The sequence below is a fragment of the Scomber japonicus genome, chromosome 16 (genome assembly GCF_027409825.1).
Source record: "Scomber japonicus isolate fScoJap1 chromosome 16, fScoJap1.pri, whole genome shotgun sequence".
Taxonomy (NCBI): Eukaryota; Metazoa; Chordata; class Actinopteri; order Scombriformes; family Scombridae; genus Scomber; species Scomber japonicus.
This window is the reverse complement of record NC_070593.1, coordinates 17,669,297-17,688,491: the sequence shown is the minus strand read 5'-3', so window position 1 is coordinate 17,688,491 and position 19,195 is coordinate 17,669,297. Positions and strand designations below refer to the sequence as shown.

The following is a 19,195-nucleotide window of genomic DNA, read 5'->3' as shown; positions in this document are numbered from 1 at the left end:
GGTTCACACGGTGTTGTTTACTTTCCACACAACAATCACTAAGAAAACACATGGTTCCCTGACTGTTTCACCCGAGTGCAATATTTGTGTATACGGTAGTTACATGTGTCTACCAATATCATGATGTCACTGGATTGTCCCTTCCAATAGTTTTACTCAAACATACACAATATAGCCCTAGCAGGTAAGATCTCTGCAGAGTTGCCAGGTTTTTGTGTTTTCTGCAGAAAGTGCGCTCTTATGACCAATAATGAAAGAGCTGGCAACCCTGTGGCAATTTGATATAGTGTTTACTATCAGGCGTTAGGTGTTGTTAGCTAATTAGTGACTGTTGCTCAGACATGCTGTTTAATTAAACAACTGTATTAGGCAGGCTCAATATCAGTAACAGTTAAATAATGTTCTGTAATCAGTCAAAACATTCACCTTTGAAATCAGAAGGAGAAATTATTATTAATTATTTAATGCCATCTCTCCCCCTTTTCATTAGTGTATAAGAGCAGAGTTATTTCATTGAGACACAAGCATTATGAAAGCTATGTCCCAATGATTTGTTTGTTAATGTCAAGCTTGATTTCATTATGAAAATCCTGTCAGTAGCAGCGCAGAGATATACACACAGATGAGCTGGGGCCTTTTAGGTTTGAGCATCATGAAACTCTGAGCTGTGTTGCCCAAATCCACAAATTTAAAGGAGGACAAACTCTCAGGTGAGGTCTGACAAAACCTTACAGGAGCGAGCTACAGAGCAGCACATTACTTACAGGTTTTTTATAGATTTATTTTCCTGTAATAGTTATTGTGACAGTCCAAGATTTTTTATTTTTGAATATTAGGTCTCAGTTTTATAGTTAGTTTTATAGTTATGTCAATAAAATAAAATGCAACAGTCTGAGAAAAAAGAGTCAGGCTCTTATGTGCATGTGTGTGTGTGTGTGTGTGTGTGTGTGTGTGTGTGTGTGTGTGTGTGTGTGTGAAGAGAAAAGAGAGCCAGTATACATACATAATTATTTTGGCGGCCCAACAAAAAATGTCTCAAAGTTCACACCAAACCTACACCGCTGGATGATTTTAAATGAGTCTCCTGTTGTAAGAAAAATCTTTATGTCAAAAAACATAAATATATAAAACCCCAGACCAACAACTATACAGTATTTAAGGTGTCTGAACAAGGAGAATGTTACACTAGGTAGAATATGGCGTCATGTAAATGAAAAAAGAAGCAGAACAAGTAGTAAAAATACGTTTTGTTTATTTTCACCTGAACTGATTTGATTTTTACCCTTTTTCAATCAAAGATATGTGATGTATTCCACCAGCAGTCTTAAACCAATGATAGAGAAAATATTCTCATATTTTAATAATAGTAATTAATAGTAATTGATTAAGCGTCCAGCATTAATACAACACAGAAGAAATTTTGGTTTTCAAGAACAAACATAGAAACTTTTACTTTATTCTCTCTGAATGTTTCAGTTAATAGCACAGATCAGAAGAATATGTCGACGCTAGAGACCTTGCAGGAGGATGGGCTCAGATCAGAGCTGATGCTCCAGCAGCAGCTCAGTTCCTTGCGTGAGGCCCTCAAACAGCAGCTGCAGGAGACAGAGATGAGACAGAGAGAGGAACTGGACAGGAGGATTCATCACAACACTCTCCTTTCAAAAGATTTGTCGAGTGATAAAAATGAACCGACCCATCAGACTCAGTAGGTTTCCTCAATTTTCTGTTTCATGTTTAGTTATAATGATTATAAATCCGTTTTTTAAAAGACTTCTACTATTATTTCAGGTCTGTAGGACTGAGAAGATCCACCTCTGCACCTGCCCTCCCATCTGACAAAGTCTCAAATCATCCCAGACAGTTAGAGAGGCCCAACTCATCTGCTCCTGCCTGGGTATCTTCATCAAACTGGAGGCAATGTTCTGGTGGGACCTCCAAGCCAACCAGGGCGCCACAGTGTGAAGGTGCACCTTTATTTAAAACATCACGGCAGAGGAAAGAGGCTGAAGCTGAGGCAGAGTGCAAGAAAAAGTTCTGTGCTCTTCCTGTCCCCGACCATGTCAGCCTGCCCCTCTATCGGGAGATGGTGGAGCTGAGAGAAAAAGAGAGGAAGCAAGGCCATGAGCAGAGGAAACACTTCCTGCTCTCTGTACAGAAACCTTTCAGCTTCCAGGAGAGAGAGAAGGAGAAGAGGGAAAAGATGATGGCGATGGTTAACGAAGTCTCACAAGATCAAAAACACAAGACTGCCTCTGCTGGGAAATCTCCTCACAAAAGAGTGAAAGACACAGGTGGGTTGAATGTGTGACTCTTTTGCTCCCTGAATGGATGATTAGTGGTGTTTGTGGTATATTGGCTGGAATCAGTATGAACCTTTAGAGAGGTTTCTTTTAAGATTAAGATGTGTGTGTCATTACATACAGACAGAACATACTGACAGCATGAAAGAGTAGTTTTGGCCTGTGACCCTCTCATTCTTAGATCAACCATTCTTATAGTTTTTGAGGCCTAAATAGGTACATCTTTCCTGTACTTTACAAGATAAAGATAAAAAAAAAACAGCATAATTTGTACATTAGAAATTTGAGTTGCAACGATTAGTCAATGCATTGATTAGCTGTGAAATGTTAAATTAGTCGCCAGCTATCGTTTTTTAAGAAGAAAGTGTCCAACTTGTCTGATTCCAGCTTCTCAAATGTGAATATTTTCTTGTTTCTTTAGTCCTCTATGACAGTACATTGAATCTCTCTGGGTTGTATGTACCTCAGGTATTGTCAATAAATATACAGGACGTAATGATTCACAAAACTACATAGTACCACTTACATGCCCGATGTGTATTGAAATGAGAGGTTTGTATTGAAAGACACAATATATTTGTATTAATACAATTATTTTTAAGTGCCATTTAAATGAAACTGTGAATAATCTTGAGGAGAAAAGTCCCTCATAGACATGAAACTTGACAAAGAGCCCCAGATACATTTTGTAAGAGCCCACAAGCCAAACATTTGGGAACTACTGGTTTAATATTTAACAAAATATTGTATTTTATAAGATAATCATTAAATCTCTGAAATGTATTGGAGTAGAAGTATAAAGTTGTATTAAATAGAAATATTTGGTACTTTCCACCACTGCTACTCTCTGACATGATTTCAGTTTTTATCCTACCTGACTGTAATGTTTATGTAGACCAGGAACTAAGCAGCAAAGTCCACGCTCAGACTACACTATTCGAGAATCCCACTGCCTCCGGGGGGCCGAGACTTCGCACCGCTGAGCGCTCCAAAAAGGAAAAGCTGGGATTCCTGGATGAGAAGCCGAGCTTCCACCCCAAAATCATCCATCAGGTCCCTGATTTCAGCCGACTGCACAAAGCCTTGCAGACGGAGGTGCTGAGAAAACCAGAGATTAAAGACGTGACCAAGTGTCAGCCCTTCCACCTGAGAACATCGGCACTTCCTGCAAGGCAAAGTAGACTGAGCCTCGAAAACTCAAAGGTAAAATGTTTTCTTCTCCTGAGATCTCTTGCTGTTTTCTTTATAACAGTTATTTAACTGTATTGTGACATTCAATTATTTTATGTTGCTCTTATAATGCTCTTAAATTTAAGGATTCAGTTATTTTATACAGTTTATTTAAAATGTTCATAGTCAACAGATTTGTCAGAAGTAGTATAATAAGGTGGGCAAGGAATTTAGAGAGTTAACATCAATAAATCCAAAGGATGGGTGGATTCATGTTATAGTCTTCATCACTTCACTTCATCTCATCACTGCTTGGTTGAAAAAGTGTTTATTTGTGACAGAGATGTGACAAAGGAATTTAAGCAGGTCAGAGTTTCTTTTCTCTTTCTTTAGGAGGGATTGGTTTGATGTTGACAGATTTATTACACAGAATACGTTTTTTTGGAAGCCTTATGTGTTTTTTTTTGTTTAGTTTTTTTGTTTAGACCACTCCCCTTCATCGTAATGCTATTTAAAACATCTAAAGTAGGCCCTCTCGCCAAGACAGAGTATTTCCCACACTTGAATGGGTGGATTTTTCAAACTTTCTCCTCCTCCTAACAGTTTGACTTAAACCACATTTCTAAACCGCCTGTGATATACGACCATGTAACGCTTGTTTCAATTTTGTCCCCCTTGGAGCTCAAACTGTAATATTGTTTTTATGAGATTATTCACATATTTTGTAAGATTGCCGCCATATGTGTCTGTCGAAATGTGTCTGCATGGATGATTCACATGAGGGCATCAAAGAGTACAAAATAATTATAACAATAATTAAGTAAGAATAACAGTCATTTACACTAATTCAAATTAAGATGTGGTAAAATGAACTTTGTGATCAGTGAAAGTTCCTTCCTGTCCTTTCTTTATATATCCTCTGGCTCTGCCCAAAAACTGTACAATTACCAGATTTCTGTTTAACGAATCCGGGGCAGATTCTCCTGATTTAACCACTTTTATATATAACTATGTTCCTGAGATCACAGCCCTAAATAAAGGTGAACATATTTCATAATTACACAGTACCGAACAGTTTTACAATTAATCAATGTAAAAGTAGGGAAAGTTAGATGTATACTGTGTGGTTTCTCTGAGAAATAAATGTTTAAAAACTTGCCGACTATTATTCTGAGTAACCGTTATGTTATGACTAACTAGTTCTAAAGAAGTTAGTATCTCACCAATTCATCTTTGTCTTTTTGTCTTATTTCTGTGAATGTTGGGTTTCCTGGATTGATTGCTCTCAACACAATTGTTGCTGCGTACAAAGACTGAAAATATTTATTTTAAAAAAGAATGAAAGAACTCCATTATTACTCAGCATATTGGTTAGAGATTACCATGAGCCCTTTGTACAATACATCAGTTTACATACAGTGTGGTTCTTCACTATTTTTCCTACAGTACATTTCAAACAAATGATTGAGACGAAAACTTGAGACTAACCCTAACCCACAAATTGATGAACACGATCTACCAATCTGAGTCACGTATATATTTTAGTTTTGGGTTTTCATTTCTTAGTTAATACAAAATGTGGACAAACAGCATATTTTGTTTTTATTTCAGATCGCAAAAATGGTAACTAGTTGCACTTAGACTTTTTTTCTCATGTACAGGTGGCAAATAAAAGTAATCTTAGAAAAAGCAAGTCATTCGGGGCTTTAACATCACTTTCCACTGACACAATCCCGACATACATCACAGACGCTACAAGAAAGCGCGGCATGGCCATCAGGTGAGTTGGATTTTACTGGCATTACATTCGATTTTTCCTATGTACTTTCGACAATATTTAGATCTGCTGACATGCAGAATGTCTTTCTCCCTATAGAAAGTCAATGGAGATGAGGGATACTAAGAATCAAGAGAGTTCAGGCTGGTTGAGAAAGTACCAACAGAGGTCTGAAGCCATGAGGAAAACAGTTGCCCTCCATGCAAAACTGCTGGACCCACACAACAGCTTGAAAGAAGTTCATAATGAAAAACTGCAACACCACCGGTGAGTGCTGGTCAAATGAGGGCGTTCATTCTCCAATTTAGCAACCTTTGCAGCTCCCATTACAACAACCACACACGTCCTGCTGCAGTAACTTAAACTATAATCTTCTCTTACATGCAGGGAGTCTGACCAAAAAAGGATGAAAGAGTACATGAAAGAGTTACGGGACATGAAGGCACGAGTCAGTGAACGCCCCTATTTGTTCGAACAGGTGAAACAGGTAAGTGACATAGTAAGATTAAACATTATGTCACTTCATGCCTCTCCAGTGGCATAACTTTGATTTTGTATTGCCAGAGAAATGCAAAGGCTAATGCAGAGAAGACGTACAGGAACAAGCTAAAGAAAGCTGGGATACAAGAGCAATTCGTTGAAGAAAATGGAGAAGCAGATGAAGGAGCCTCAACCTCATCCAGATCTGAAGATGATACAGATGGGAATGACCACAGCAGAGAAAATGACATCCATAGTGGCTATGCAGAGTGAGAATTTATAGCAAGTTTTCTTCATACACTGTGTCCGGTAAAATTATGAATAGCCCTGGTGCTGTAGAGCCAAGGACTTCATGTGGTTTGGTCGTATTACATTACATAATTTTCTGTTTACCCTGCAGTCTTTACTGAAGAAAAGACAAATACTGCAGCCAAGTCAAAGTTTCGATGTAATTACAATATAGCCATTTTCTAACCCAACATGTCTGATTTAGGGAAGAAAACGTAGACGACGGGGAGAAAATTGAAGATGTGGAAGAGAAGAGCGTGAAGTCCAAAGGGGAAGAAATGCCATGATCAAAAAGGTTCAGGCGGCACTGAGTTTTTTGTGGCCTCTCCGCTAGAAAACAACACTACCCTCAAAAATGATTCATGTCACGGCTAACTATCTGCAAAAAGCGGAGCTTGTTTAAGATGTGCAACTATAAATTAAGTAATTACAAAACATCTGGACTTCACAATAACAAATGTTAAGGATTGCAAATGGAAGAAAATGTATAAAGGTTTATAGAATTGTATATGTTAATTTTATATTTTGAGTTTAACACTAGTGTATATTTGAAGCTGATTAAACTGAAACTAAATATGCAACTTTCGGTTTTATAACAGTTTTGCTAAGGAATATGAACACTGTAATTTGGAGGATGATGAAGACTTGGACCAGAATAAACAGTTCAGAAACAAAATGTGAACATCAGTTGAGCCCACTGTGCTGTGTTTTACCCATAATGTATCCAGAAGCTTCTTATAGACAGAAAAATAATTATACTTGTCTAGTGAGACACACTGCTCTAATGTGTATACTTTATTTAGTTCCATTCTCAGAAAAATTGGAATCGGACAGGTCCCGTGAGGACAGTGGGCGTCTGACATGAGCCTTTCAGAGTTGGTTGGGTTAAAGTTCCAGTTATTTCTACAGCCACACTGCCAGCTAAATAAACAGTCCTCACTGTGCATTCTGCATTCACACAGACCAGTCCAGTGGTCAGCTCAAAGCCCATAGACCCACATCAAATAAGCTTGTACACTGGACTTCACTGTGCGCCTGTGCTTAGAGAGCTGGCTGCCAGGAATTTCAGAGATTGTTTTTTCCTGTAAACCACATAGGAATGTCTGTATATGTATACAATCATAATCAAAGGGTCATCATGGAGACCAATCAGTACATACCACATGGTTACTTTTTGTAGGCTAGTGTGTCATTCCCTGAAACAACTGAAGTCAGTTTTTGCATCAGATCCAGACATCATTAAAAAAAACATTTGTCTTAAGGCAGTGCTATTTCATTTAGTGTTATAAGTGTGCTCTGCAGATAAAAGCCCATTATGTCACAATTAACAAAAAAGTGAGTGTTAAAATAAGCATATGATTCATTTTATCATTAAAAATTCATTAAAAACAGAAAAAGCCAAACATGTTGTCACATAGCACTTATAGATGTAATAAATAATCCCTTCCTTTAGATCTCAGACATCACATGACAAAGCTTCAAGGGCTTCATCCTGTCAGGTTGTCATGGGAACCGTGTATCCCTCCCCACTCTGCCTTGTAGTCCCTCAGGAAAACGCTGTACACCTCTGAATTCCCCGGTGCTTGGCTAAAAACAAAACCAATCTCTCCCAACCTGTTAGATAATATCCAAGAGGGGAACCTGTGTCCATGAAGTGCGCGAATGAGCCGGCGCCTGTAACATCTATTTAAACAAACTGTAGTGCTTGAATGTGGAGGCTGAGAGAGGGCGCAAACACATCTCATTTAGATTAATGAGAGGCTGTGCGCTTGGCCGCTGAATGTTATGATCACGCTGTTTGAGGAGTGGCCCCTTCTAGCAGATGAACAATATAATTTCACTAAGGTGGCGCATTCAGGTCTCTTATTTTTCCAGCCACTGTACAATATTAAAATTCCCACACATTTAAATGCATGGGTTGCAAATATAGGCAACCCAGGACACACCCTAGAATAGATGTTATAGGCCTCAAATGGGTCACCTGCCTTAAAACATTAACAGTTGCAAAGGACGGATGTTGTGTTTTCTGGTTATTTTGTTGTTCATCTTGATTATTTGTATTCACTTGATTATGAGGTAAAAGTATGAAGGCCAAGATTTTTGTTAAGTGCAGTGTATGTTGTAGTGTGTTTGTCTTCGTATGTTTTAGTCCTTGGTTCACCTGCAGGAGGAGCTGTGGCTCGCTGCAGCCTGACTGGAGCAGAGGAGAGAGATCCCTCTTTTTCTCCTTCAGTGTCATGAATAATATCCCCAGTGCTGGAGAGAGAGCATATCAAGAGGCAAACGGGAAGGGGAGAGAGATAGCAGCCAGTGTGACAGATAAGAGTGTGGCAGAACTTGTCTCTCAGACTGCACCGTGGGCAGTGGAAAGAGAGAGCAAGTGCACCAGAGTTTCAGGCAAGGCTGTTGCCTGCACGCTCACAAACACACTCACTCACGCACACACACACCCCTGAGCTGCAGCAGAAGAAGTTCTGAGAGAAGACTGACCTCAAGAAGGTACAGTATGTTTATGCGTCTGTAGTCAGGAAATCATATCTCCTGCAGCCCCCTCCCCCTCCCCCCTTACATCTGGAGCATTACTTGCAAATCAGCTGTGTTACACTTACTTGATGTTCCACTTTATTTTCCAGGTGGGTTGGAAGAAGTTTCTTCTGTGGATTCACCAGAATATTATGGCTTTCCGGAAACTGAGACTTCTTATCCTGTAGAGGAGTTGTGCATTTCCCCCCTCCAGAAGAACTTGTCTCACGTTTGCAGCCCACAGGAGGATGGAGAAGCTGTCAGGGAAAGACAAGGAGCTGATACGAGGCAGCTGGGAGAGCCTGGGCAAGAACAAAGTTCCTCACGGTGTGATCATGTTTTCCAGGTAATGTCCTACTCAAATAGCATGCTTCAGATTGAATAAGACATATAAGAATATATGAGAAGAAAACATTTAAGATTGTCACTCTGTTCAGTTATTCCTTCATTTACATACATCCTGACAACACTTTGAGTAGAAGTAATAGGATCTTGCTATTTTATTATGTTGTAACTTAATATTTGTGATGTTAGAATAAGTAACACAGGTGTGGAGAGAGAATCAAGCTAGATCCTTTGCTGCACACTCTTTCACCATGCAGGGACCGGAGGCTTGACTTGTTGCTTGGCGACCGGCTGCAATAATCCACAATTTACTTTGAGACAGCTGCCGCTAAATCAGACACTAGCAGGAGAGATTTGTAGATATATGATTTATAGATTGATTTTGTGTCTGTGTGGATGTTTGGCAACCCATGCCGTCTGTATACACCTATAGAATAGTGTGGTATGTGTCTATGGTAGACTGTTTGAGCTGGACCCTGCGCTCCTCAGTCTTTTCCACTACAGTACAAACTGTGGCTCCACACAAGACTGCCTCTCCAGCCCCGAGTTCCTGGAACATGTCACTAAGGTGAGCTTAATTCACCACAGTGACCACTACAAGTATACAGACATTTGAAACCCTTCTCATGCATAGTTCTGAACTCTTTGCTTGTGTATATGTGTGTCTCTGCACCTGTTTTTTTGAAAATTGTGTCTGTGGACGTGATTGCAGGTGATGCTTGTGATCGATGCAGCAGTCAGCCACCTGGACGACCTTCACTCCTTGGAGGATTTTCTGCTCAACCTTGGGAGGAAGCATCAGGCAGTGGGAGTCAACACACAGTCATTTGCTGTAGGAATTACATCCAATAGTACAACTTTTGAGAAAATTCTCAATAAGCAATTTCTAAAATGAATGAGCTAGGGGGAAAAAATCTGTTGGTTTTGTGACCATATGTGCTTGCTTTCTGTGTGTTTGTATTTGTGTGTTGTTTTGGGCTCCTTCAGGTGGTGGGTGAGTCCCTTCTCTACATGCTGCAGTGCAGTCTGGGCCAGGCCTACACGGCGCCTCTGCGTCAAGCCTGGCTCAACATGTACAGCATTGTCGTGGCAGCCATGAGCCGAGGGTGGGCCAAGAATGGCGAGGACAAGGCTGACTGAGGCGCACAGCGGGAGCTGCAGAGCAGTTGCTGTCAAATCACTCAACGTGGTTGCCATGGAATAAGGTTGTGTAACTTGCAGCGTTGTGGCTTTGGCTACTGTACATTTGCTCTGTGAGTGGGGTCACGTAGTGTAGCAAATGTATGGTGTGGTTTGACTTTACAGTCGGATCGACCAATCACAGAGTTTATTTTCTTCGCTGTTAGCTAACAGGCAATGCTGCTGTACAGCTGTGAGGGTCTGAGCCAGCCTGCTTTGCTTCCTCTAGGTCTGGACCTGAGAAAGAGCATCAAGGAATAACTGTTGAGTCTTTGTATATAATGGCTTTGATATATCTACTCAAATGATAACAGTGACTGTAGTGGTCTTTGTGATGTATCTTAAAAGAGTTGCACAATTGTGAAACACTAGATCTTGTATTTAGGCATCACACACTACTCAAACTGTGATGGTTACTGTGGCCAGCACTGGCAGCTCTTAATCAAACTGGAACACAGTGACACTTTACAAAACACGTTCAACGTTTTGGGACAAAGCAATGTGACTTTACAGAAGATGATTTATTTGTCACCTTAGTCATAATCATGTGTTTTTTTTATGGTAATTACACATCAGTACACCTCTTCTTGTTCAAGACTTTGTTATTTTTCTTTTCATTTATTGACAATGAGCAAAATAGATTTGTAATAATCTTCAATAGATACTGACAAGAACTGTTATACTTTCTGATAGCTTTCTTCAGTGATCTATGACTGTTACAGCGTCCTTGTGCACCTTACTTTACATGGTGTGTGATGCTCTCCTCAGTAGAGGTTGTGAGAATTTCAATAGGCTTCATCTGACTGTTAAACTCTAACCAATAGACTGTTATGTGACCTTTAGAGTTTGGGAGTAAATGGGATCTTTAAGAAATTACAATATCTTTGTTCTGTGGCTATTAGTTTCCAGTCATTATTGGTGTAAAGTAGTTTTGTTGTACTCTTATCTCAGTAATGCTTATTAACTGTGTTGTTGTGGCTACAAATGTAGTATTACCTCGACTTTAGAGGTGGCCACAGAGCTTCTATATGAAAACTGAAAGTGAATATTTATTTTTTTGACTATGACACAAGGGGACACTTAATTTTCCTCTTAATTTATTGATGCGTTATAATACTGTCTGCTAACACTGCCCAGTATGTGTGTATTATAATTGCTGCCATAACACTGTATTTATCATCCTCAGCTGTTATTTACATTCATGGTCATAATGCCAAGTAACTTAGCAACAGTGCGCCAAGTATTAGATAATAACACCATACAACTGTAAATCCAAGCTGCTGATATGTGGTTACCGCTTTATTCTGAGTTTACATTTATAAAATTTATTTTTATATTCTGAAATGTGTGTGTAGTTTAAAAGCATTGATTTTCCTTCAAATGTGATGTACAGCGTATCCACCAGCTGTATTATCTTGTGTGGATTTCCAGTAAATTTACTTAAACCCAATATTTTAAAAAACAACTGTCAGCTCTGGGGATTCATCTTCAACTTGTTGCCTTTAAAGTGGCAGAATAGGTTTCAGTCAATCACAAAAATATGATATGAGGCAATTTCTAAACGTGCAATCTTGACAGAAAATGATAAAAGCGTTTTATATGAATATATTTTATCCCTGAATGGTTTGTTCAGTCTATTCTTTCCAGCCCACAGATGTAGTGTTTGTTAAACTGACTGTGTAGGTGGTGTGTTTATAGTGTTTCTTTTTTTAGTATCAGTTCATGGCCCTATGCAGGTTGTTGTTCTCCGTGTCTCTATTTTCAATTAGCTGACAGTAGGTCTTTTTTAGCAGGCATGACTGACAACTGGCTGGATGTTTTCCTGTTAACATCCAGACCTGTACATATTGGGTGTGTCACTGTCTACCTCATCATTATCAGCTGCTATTGAACAGCCATGACTTCACCTAGTTATCCTTCAACCAAAACAAAAAACTAACAAAAAACAACTAACCACACATTATTAGATTTAATGCAAGCACGCACTCTTTGTAAACTGGATTTCCATGCTACACTTTGAGAAAAGAAAACTTGTTATGTGCTTACTTGAGACTAAATAAAGTGATCTTCTGTGGATATTTTACTGCTAAACGAGGTCAGTGTGTTTTCCTCTTGCTCTCAGATTGTTTGTCACAGACTGATAATACTTACAACACCATTGTCAGCGTTTGAAATCAATCACACAATGCCTGATTTCCTTCCCACTGACAGCCCATCCCTTCGTGTTACATAAGCTCCAAGCGCCGAATGGCTCATCGCCCTTGGCTACAGAGACGAGGGCGACTTCAGGCACATCAGCCCACTTACTCATGCAACTGCACCATGTCACATCAATAATATTTTCAGAGTATCACAAATTTGCCAAGAATTGCACAAATTAGTCAGTCTGTCAGCACAACGTGGACTAGTTTGTTAATGTTCCTTCAAAAACAGGTAAAACCTTTTAGATATTTGCATGTGTCTCTGCTTGATTATCATCCTGTGTGTGTGTCCTATAGGTCAAGCCATAGTTATATGAGAAATGCAGAAGGGAGGGTACTTACAATGAGTTATCTGAATACACAGGGCTCATTTCTCCCATATATACAATTTGGTTGTATCATTGTAAAAGTCACATCCATGAGCTGGCTGTCTGTTCTGCTGTTGGAGCAGTGGCTGACATGGCCTTAATCTGTCTCCCTGCACTGCCAGCAGTATCCTCACTCCCTCTGTCCCAATGAGAATATGCTGTATTTATGTTGTCTCCATGCTCCATATCTCACTTCAGCCTACAGAAAAGTACTGAGCCAGAGTTGTCTAGTCACTGGGCTTCATGGAGACACTGATACAACCCCTCTAAGGTCACCAATCACCAAAGCTACAATTAGAACTGCAATTTTGATAGTAGCTTTTCCTTCTGCAAATTTGTAATTGGTCCCTACTGGTTCCGTGTATTAATTTATAATTGGTCCCTACAGCTTTACAGTCATACCTTGCAGAGCACAAGGATTTGCTCTGAAGGCTGTCGTCTGGAGAGGAGTCTGTGAGAAAGGACAACATACATTATTTTTAGAAAGTCTGCAATGTGTTTTGGAATGAAAGGGTATTGAACGTTGTCATGGCAACTGTTAAGTGATGGTCCAGAGTCGTGTGCATGTATGTATGTGTTTGTGTGGTCATGCACACACGTTTGTTTTTGATGAAGGAGGAAAACAAGGCATTGCTCAATCACTCACTCATGTTAAATCATACTGTGGAGAGGAGTCGACTGACCAGGCGTGCAGGCTCAGGATAATAAGGTTCACGTTGATGGTACTCAAGGAGCTGAAGCCTGTAACTCAAGCCCACCAACTCAGACAGCAAAGCAAAAACCACAACAGTGAAAATGCCCTGTCTGTCAGCATCTGTTAAACAGTTATAACACACATGAGGTGCTATATAATTGTAAATAATTGTCATGAAAAGATGAATACAAACAATTTGATAGTCTCTCATGAGTTCCTTCTAAATACATAATCTTCAATAACAAGTCACAATTTCAAATTAATTTTAAATAAGGCTCAGTAATTGTTTAAAACAACTGGGGACTGTGGTTTTTAGCAAACATTATTTAAAACACAAATAGCGTGTTTGTTGAGGACTATTTTCTGATGCGGATTAATACACATCTGATGCTTTAGTAAGCAGGATATTTACAGCAGCTGGATGGTGTTTGCTGGATTGACTACAGTGGATGTGCTCATAGCAATGCAGAATATGTCAGTTGCTGACAATAAGCAAACTATAGACTTGTAAGTGTAAGATATGTCAGCAGAAACAAAATACCCAAATAAATCCATTGACAATGACAGCTGATTTCTAATGGTGAGATTTTTGGTTGTCTAAAAGTGACATTAACGTTATGTAGCTATTGAATTGTGGAGTAGCCATGGTTACATGACCTGAAATTACCTGGTGTGCTGCACTAGATGCCTTATCTTCAAACGTTTTAGATATAATGAGGAAAGCAAACCATATGTGACACTTGTTCTGATCTAATAGGGTAATTCCCTTGTGACACATTTTCTACCACGTCAATAAAACAATGTCACAAAGGTCCACTTATAGCTGCTCTGGAGCTTCAGATCTTATCACATGACCTTCTTCAGCAGATAATATTTCAGGTTGAGATCATGTAATACAATAGAAACCTTGAGAACAGCTACATAATGCTGGTTGTCAGTTTATTTAGTCGATTACTGCTTTCAAGGTCAAGGATAAATTGCAATTTTCAACCAAAACTTTTGCTCCAGTCTGGATTTCATCATAAAATATTTGACCTTTGACATAATGACAACAGAATGTGAATACCATTACACAACTTTGTTAAAAGAATATACACTCTGTGATAGAAAAATTCAAATATTGTATTACTGATACTTAATTAAGCCTTAATATTATGTAAATCCTAAACAACACCAACTTATTAAGCTACATTTGCATGATGAAACTAACCCATAAGGGAGAGACAATATGTTTTCTGCAGGAGGCAGAGACATTTTCTATTCTAAGCATCTGGGCAGGAGAAAGGAGATCAGCGGCCGCACACCCAGAGGAATTCACCTTTCACTGAGAAGCATGCTCTTAGCAGTTGCCAGGGGTGACAGGGGAAATGTCATGGACTTTTCTTTCTTCTCTCGTAACTCTCAGCAATGAAAAAGCATTGTATGTATATACCCCACCGACGCCCTCATTTTCAAACCCTTTTACTGCAAGAAAATGACCTCCATCCATTGTGTGAAATCACAGGGAAACCATGTGCATGCACCATTTTGCTGGAATAGTAACTGTCATCACATGGTGCTACTGCTTTCCAACGTGGTTTGGATAAATGCAGATGCTCATGTTATTAATTGCCCCATCCACGTTCTGATGTGGCTTCAGGGGCCACTGAGGTCTGTAGTATGTACAGAGGCTTGTCCCAAAGCTGGTTTGTATGCAGACACACTCCCTCAAACACTAAGCTGCCATGCACATGCATTCATTAAATGCTAAATGGCTGCCTCTCCCTAGCTGATACCAGCAGTGACAATTTGTCAGATATTAAAGGGATAATTCACTATTTTGGGCTAATATGCCTGCTTGCTGAGAGTTGGATGAGATGATTCATAACACTCTCATGTATGTACAGTAAAAATGAAGATACTGTCAGAAACCAGGCTGCTTAATGTTAGCTTGCCTGGTTATGTCCAAATGTAAAACACCCGCCTACCATCACCTACTCAAACATTGCCTCTCTCAAAAGTTTGGACACTCTTTATTATTTAAGAGAATGGGACTTTTTCTTGGTCTGGTGCAGTAACTTCCACTCGTAAGGTGACTTTAAAGTTTGTTCTTGAAACCCTAGAAATAATAAGTAGGTTGACCTTGAGTGGTGATGTTTCCAATGTCAAAAATGGACTGTCAAGCTGTTCGTTTGTAGCTTAGTGTTGTCTGAAGGAGTGCACTGTAAGTTTTTCTGTGTTTGTCATCATATCCTCATCCCTGGTTTATTTTCCCACTCTCTAGTTTTCAGTAAATGCAGCATATTTCAGTTCAGGTGCAACAACCCCTTCCAACCCCATAATCCAAATTCTTCCAAATTATTGTTTAAAAAAAACAACTAGATAGCATTATGTTTCTATTTCTAGTCACTGTGCTAAGATAAGCTAACTAGCTGATGGTTGTAGCTTCATATTTACTCAAAATATGAGTCCAATCTCATCTAACTCTCATGAACGTAAATAAGCTTATTTCCCAAAAACTATTAACAAAAACTGTTTTCTTTAAATGATACGTTTAACACTGGTCATTAATCACATTTCCAAAAAGCAGCCTGTGTATGTGAGCCCTTGCAGTAGGCTATTACTTACTTCATGAGGTCTGACCCACTGCCTCTCACAAACCCTTCCCCATAGACCACAGCACAGGAGAGCAATAGAGCTCATGGCACAAGAGTAGATTGAGCTGAATTCATTTTACTCACTTTTGACAGATGAAAACTAAAGCCTGAATCTCAAATACAGTCTGCCACTTAACCCCAACCATTTTGAAGATATAACAACCCACAATTATGGGAGGCTAGTCACATGAAATCAAGTACTGATACACAAATTTCATAACCAAGAGGAAAAGTAATGGACAGATCTGAAAAACAAATGTACCTACAAATAGACCTCTAATGGCAAAGCCAACAGTAGATGAACAGATGTGACAGCATACAGTAAAACTGGTTGAGAAAGAAAATGGTCAATCCTTTCTTGTATGGTCATTAGAGCTAAGAATACCCTAATGGGTTTTATTATGTATTTTTCAAAGGAAAGCAAGTTTAATAACCTGTGAAACAAGCTTCTGCAAGAGTAACCCACACATGTTGGCGGTTCAGAGGAAGAAACTATGCAATGCTCTTTGATGTTTTTTTTCCCAAGTAGATTTTACTTCATGATCCTCTGCACTGACCACTTCATACTGCTGCCAGCCTTCATCTGTTTTATGTTGCATGAGAAACTAGAATTAGATTTCTTGTAAAATGAGACAAATACATTTCATTTCATGAAATAATGAGCCATCATTAAAAAAAAACTACAACTGAAAAATAAGACACAACAAACAATATTATATGATTAAATCCCAATAATTCTTTCTCAGACAGAACACAAAATGGACTTTTGTAAATATTGGTAATACTGCCTGAATTTCTTTCATTGGGTAACTTTCACTGCTACGAATAAATTGTTCCCGATACCAAACATCAACAAGAGATTTGGGTCAAAAGCGCTTAAATTAAAATCACCCCAAACACAAATCAGAAACAAGGCAATGACACTGGATAAATAACTTTGAAATATATTTTTATCCTCTACAGGGAGCTTGGCCATACATCTTATATGATCTGTATGATCAAAGAATACAGCAGCTGTGAACTGAGTAGATATTGATTGAAATCAAATCAACAACAAGGCACCACCAAGGCCACAATACAAAACATCTTTAAAAAGCAACACGACAGCTGTGACATAAAGACACACAGAAAGTTGGTTTAATGTTTAGCTTTACAGTTAGTTCTTGACCTTGAAAACAGCATTTGACAAAATCATGTCCACTCAAATTCCACTTATTTACTTTTTTCTGGAGCTTTTGACTGTATCGCATGGTCTTCATCAGAAAATCATAGTGGTTAATTTGTCACACAGCTGTAAATATTCAGACTTTCCTTTATTCTTAGCACTCTTAGGGCTTTTCAGGTTGGTTGTATGGTTGACCTTCATAGTTCGTTTTTGAAAGCGCCAGAAAAAAAATTCTAAGTGGACCTTGAGTGGAGATGAAGGTCAAGAATGAACTATCAATATTTCAACCAAAATGGACGAAAAGTCCTTTAGGTTCCAAAAATATTGGAAGTGAACATCTACTGTTTAATGAAACTCAGGATGGTGATGAAGACCATGTGGTATGTTCAAAAGCTGTTTGTCAATAGCTTAGTTCAGTTTGAATGAGCTCACTGCTCTGGGTTGTGAAGTTTTTGTTGCTGTATCTTCATCTCTGGTATGTTTTCCTGCTCTTCAGTTTTCAGTCCATGCAGCATATTTCAGGCCATGCTGGATTGTCACACGAAAGGGAGTGTTTTCTTCAAGGCACAGCAAGAGACATGAATAACTAATGAAAATCAGTTTACATTAACTTTCATGAAAAAAATCACAGCACAAGGAAATGAAAACAGCCCTAGAATACAAAACTAGCAAACATACAGACTTAGTGTAAATCAATTAGATAAGCAGATGTGATACTTGATCTTAAGGACAAGGATATAAATGCAAAACCCCTTTTATACAATGCAATCAGCATGCAGTAGAGTGGCTGATGCAACTTAGATGATGGTATAGATGGGTACTGTTTAAATTTTGCTGTTTGTATTTGGGACATAACAATATTCTTTTTAATCACACAAACATTTGACCAACATTACATAAATAAAATATAGCAACAAAGTGATGTTTTTCAGCATTTCACAACTAAAATATGTAAATATAATGGATTTTGTTGGGTGCACTCAGGTTCAACATTATTCATAATTACCAAAAATTGTTACATTTTTCAATAGATTTCCACATTTTTGTCTTGCAATAAGAGAAAGGAGACTCCATGGCATATTTTAAAAACATTGTAATTCCAGCATGTGCTTGTAATTTTCCCATAAAACTTAAAATGAATAAATAAAAATACATTTGCATCACATACACAGTCAAAACAAAAAGATGAAGAAATACTCTGATTAAGATTGGGCAACCCTGCAAATTCTTGACCAATCTCCAAGCCCAAAGCACAATATCAATTACACCAAAAATACTGTAGCAAAAATAGCAACCTTAAATTGACAATAGTTACAACAAAGCTTCAGGTACAGTCGCGCTGCTTGTGCCTCCGCAGAGAGTGTACATATATTACAGTACATCTCTGAGTTACATTCGGCCCTCCGTCTGTCTGCTCTCTCACTGCAGATGGCTTCACAACTAGCTGCCCTCACCCTCCCCGCGCTCTGCCGCTAAGGAACCAGATATCACCCGTGCCCAGACCACTCTGTCAGTCTGCCGGGGCAAGCCTGCTCACACCACCCACTCTGATAGGAACTTTCACCTCCACTCATGTCCAAGTGGCACAACATGGACAGAGTATTTCTGGTGGATACCCAAAGGCAATTCCATCCTGGCCTCTTTCATTACTTTTAATCACTTTTCACTTGCAAATAAAGCCATAGAAGAAGATGGAATCCCTGTCATTGAGCATCCAATAGTCTAATTAAAACAATCTGTATATTTAGGCTAATGTATCTTCTATAGAGATTTGTGTGTGGTTCATGTCCACAATTCAGATTCAGGAGATGTTTTGGTAAACGGCTGTCTATACATTTATATTGATGTTTACATGGATCCAACCACTGTATTCTCATCATCACTCTGAGGAGAAGCTGCTATCCTCGTCCATTTTTTGTCATTTCTAACAAGCCCAGTCTAGTCTCAGGGTGTGAGGCAGCTAAGTTGGAGTCTGAGGTCAGTCGCAAAAACGCAGCATTGCGCCATTTAGCAATCTGTGTTCCCCAGGTGAAGGACACGTGGAAATCAGCTTGGGTGATTTGGTA

General features: G+C 39.0%; 2 protein-coding genes across 2 annotated transcripts; both read left to right on the top strand.

The window, feature by feature from the left end:
* The first annotated feature begins 1,196 nt into the window (after nt 1–1,196).
* On the top strand, nt 1,197–6,305 carry fam161b (FAM161 centrosomal protein B). The gene is made up of 9 exons (XM_053335159.1): nt 1,197–1,206; nt 1,477–1,708; nt 1,792–2,294; nt 3,199–3,506; nt 5,135–5,253; nt 5,350–5,517; nt 5,638–5,737; nt 5,815–5,999; nt 6,224–6,305. The coding sequence occupies exons 1-9, from the start codon at nt 1,197–1,199 to the stop codon at nt 6,303–6,305; spliced, it is 1,707 nt and encodes a 568-aa protein (XP_053191134.1).
* Nucleotides 6,306–8,789: 2,484 nt separating this feature from the next.
* ngb (neuroglobin) lies at nt 8,790–10,026 on the top strand. The gene is made up of 4 exons (XM_053335893.1): nt 8,790–8,887; nt 9,346–9,454; nt 9,599–9,718; nt 9,874–10,026. The coding sequence occupies exons 1-4, from the start codon at nt 8,790–8,792 to the stop codon at nt 10,024–10,026; spliced, it is 480 nt and encodes a 159-aa protein (XP_053191868.1).
* The last annotated feature ends 9,169 nt before the right edge of the window (nt 10,027–19,195 follow it).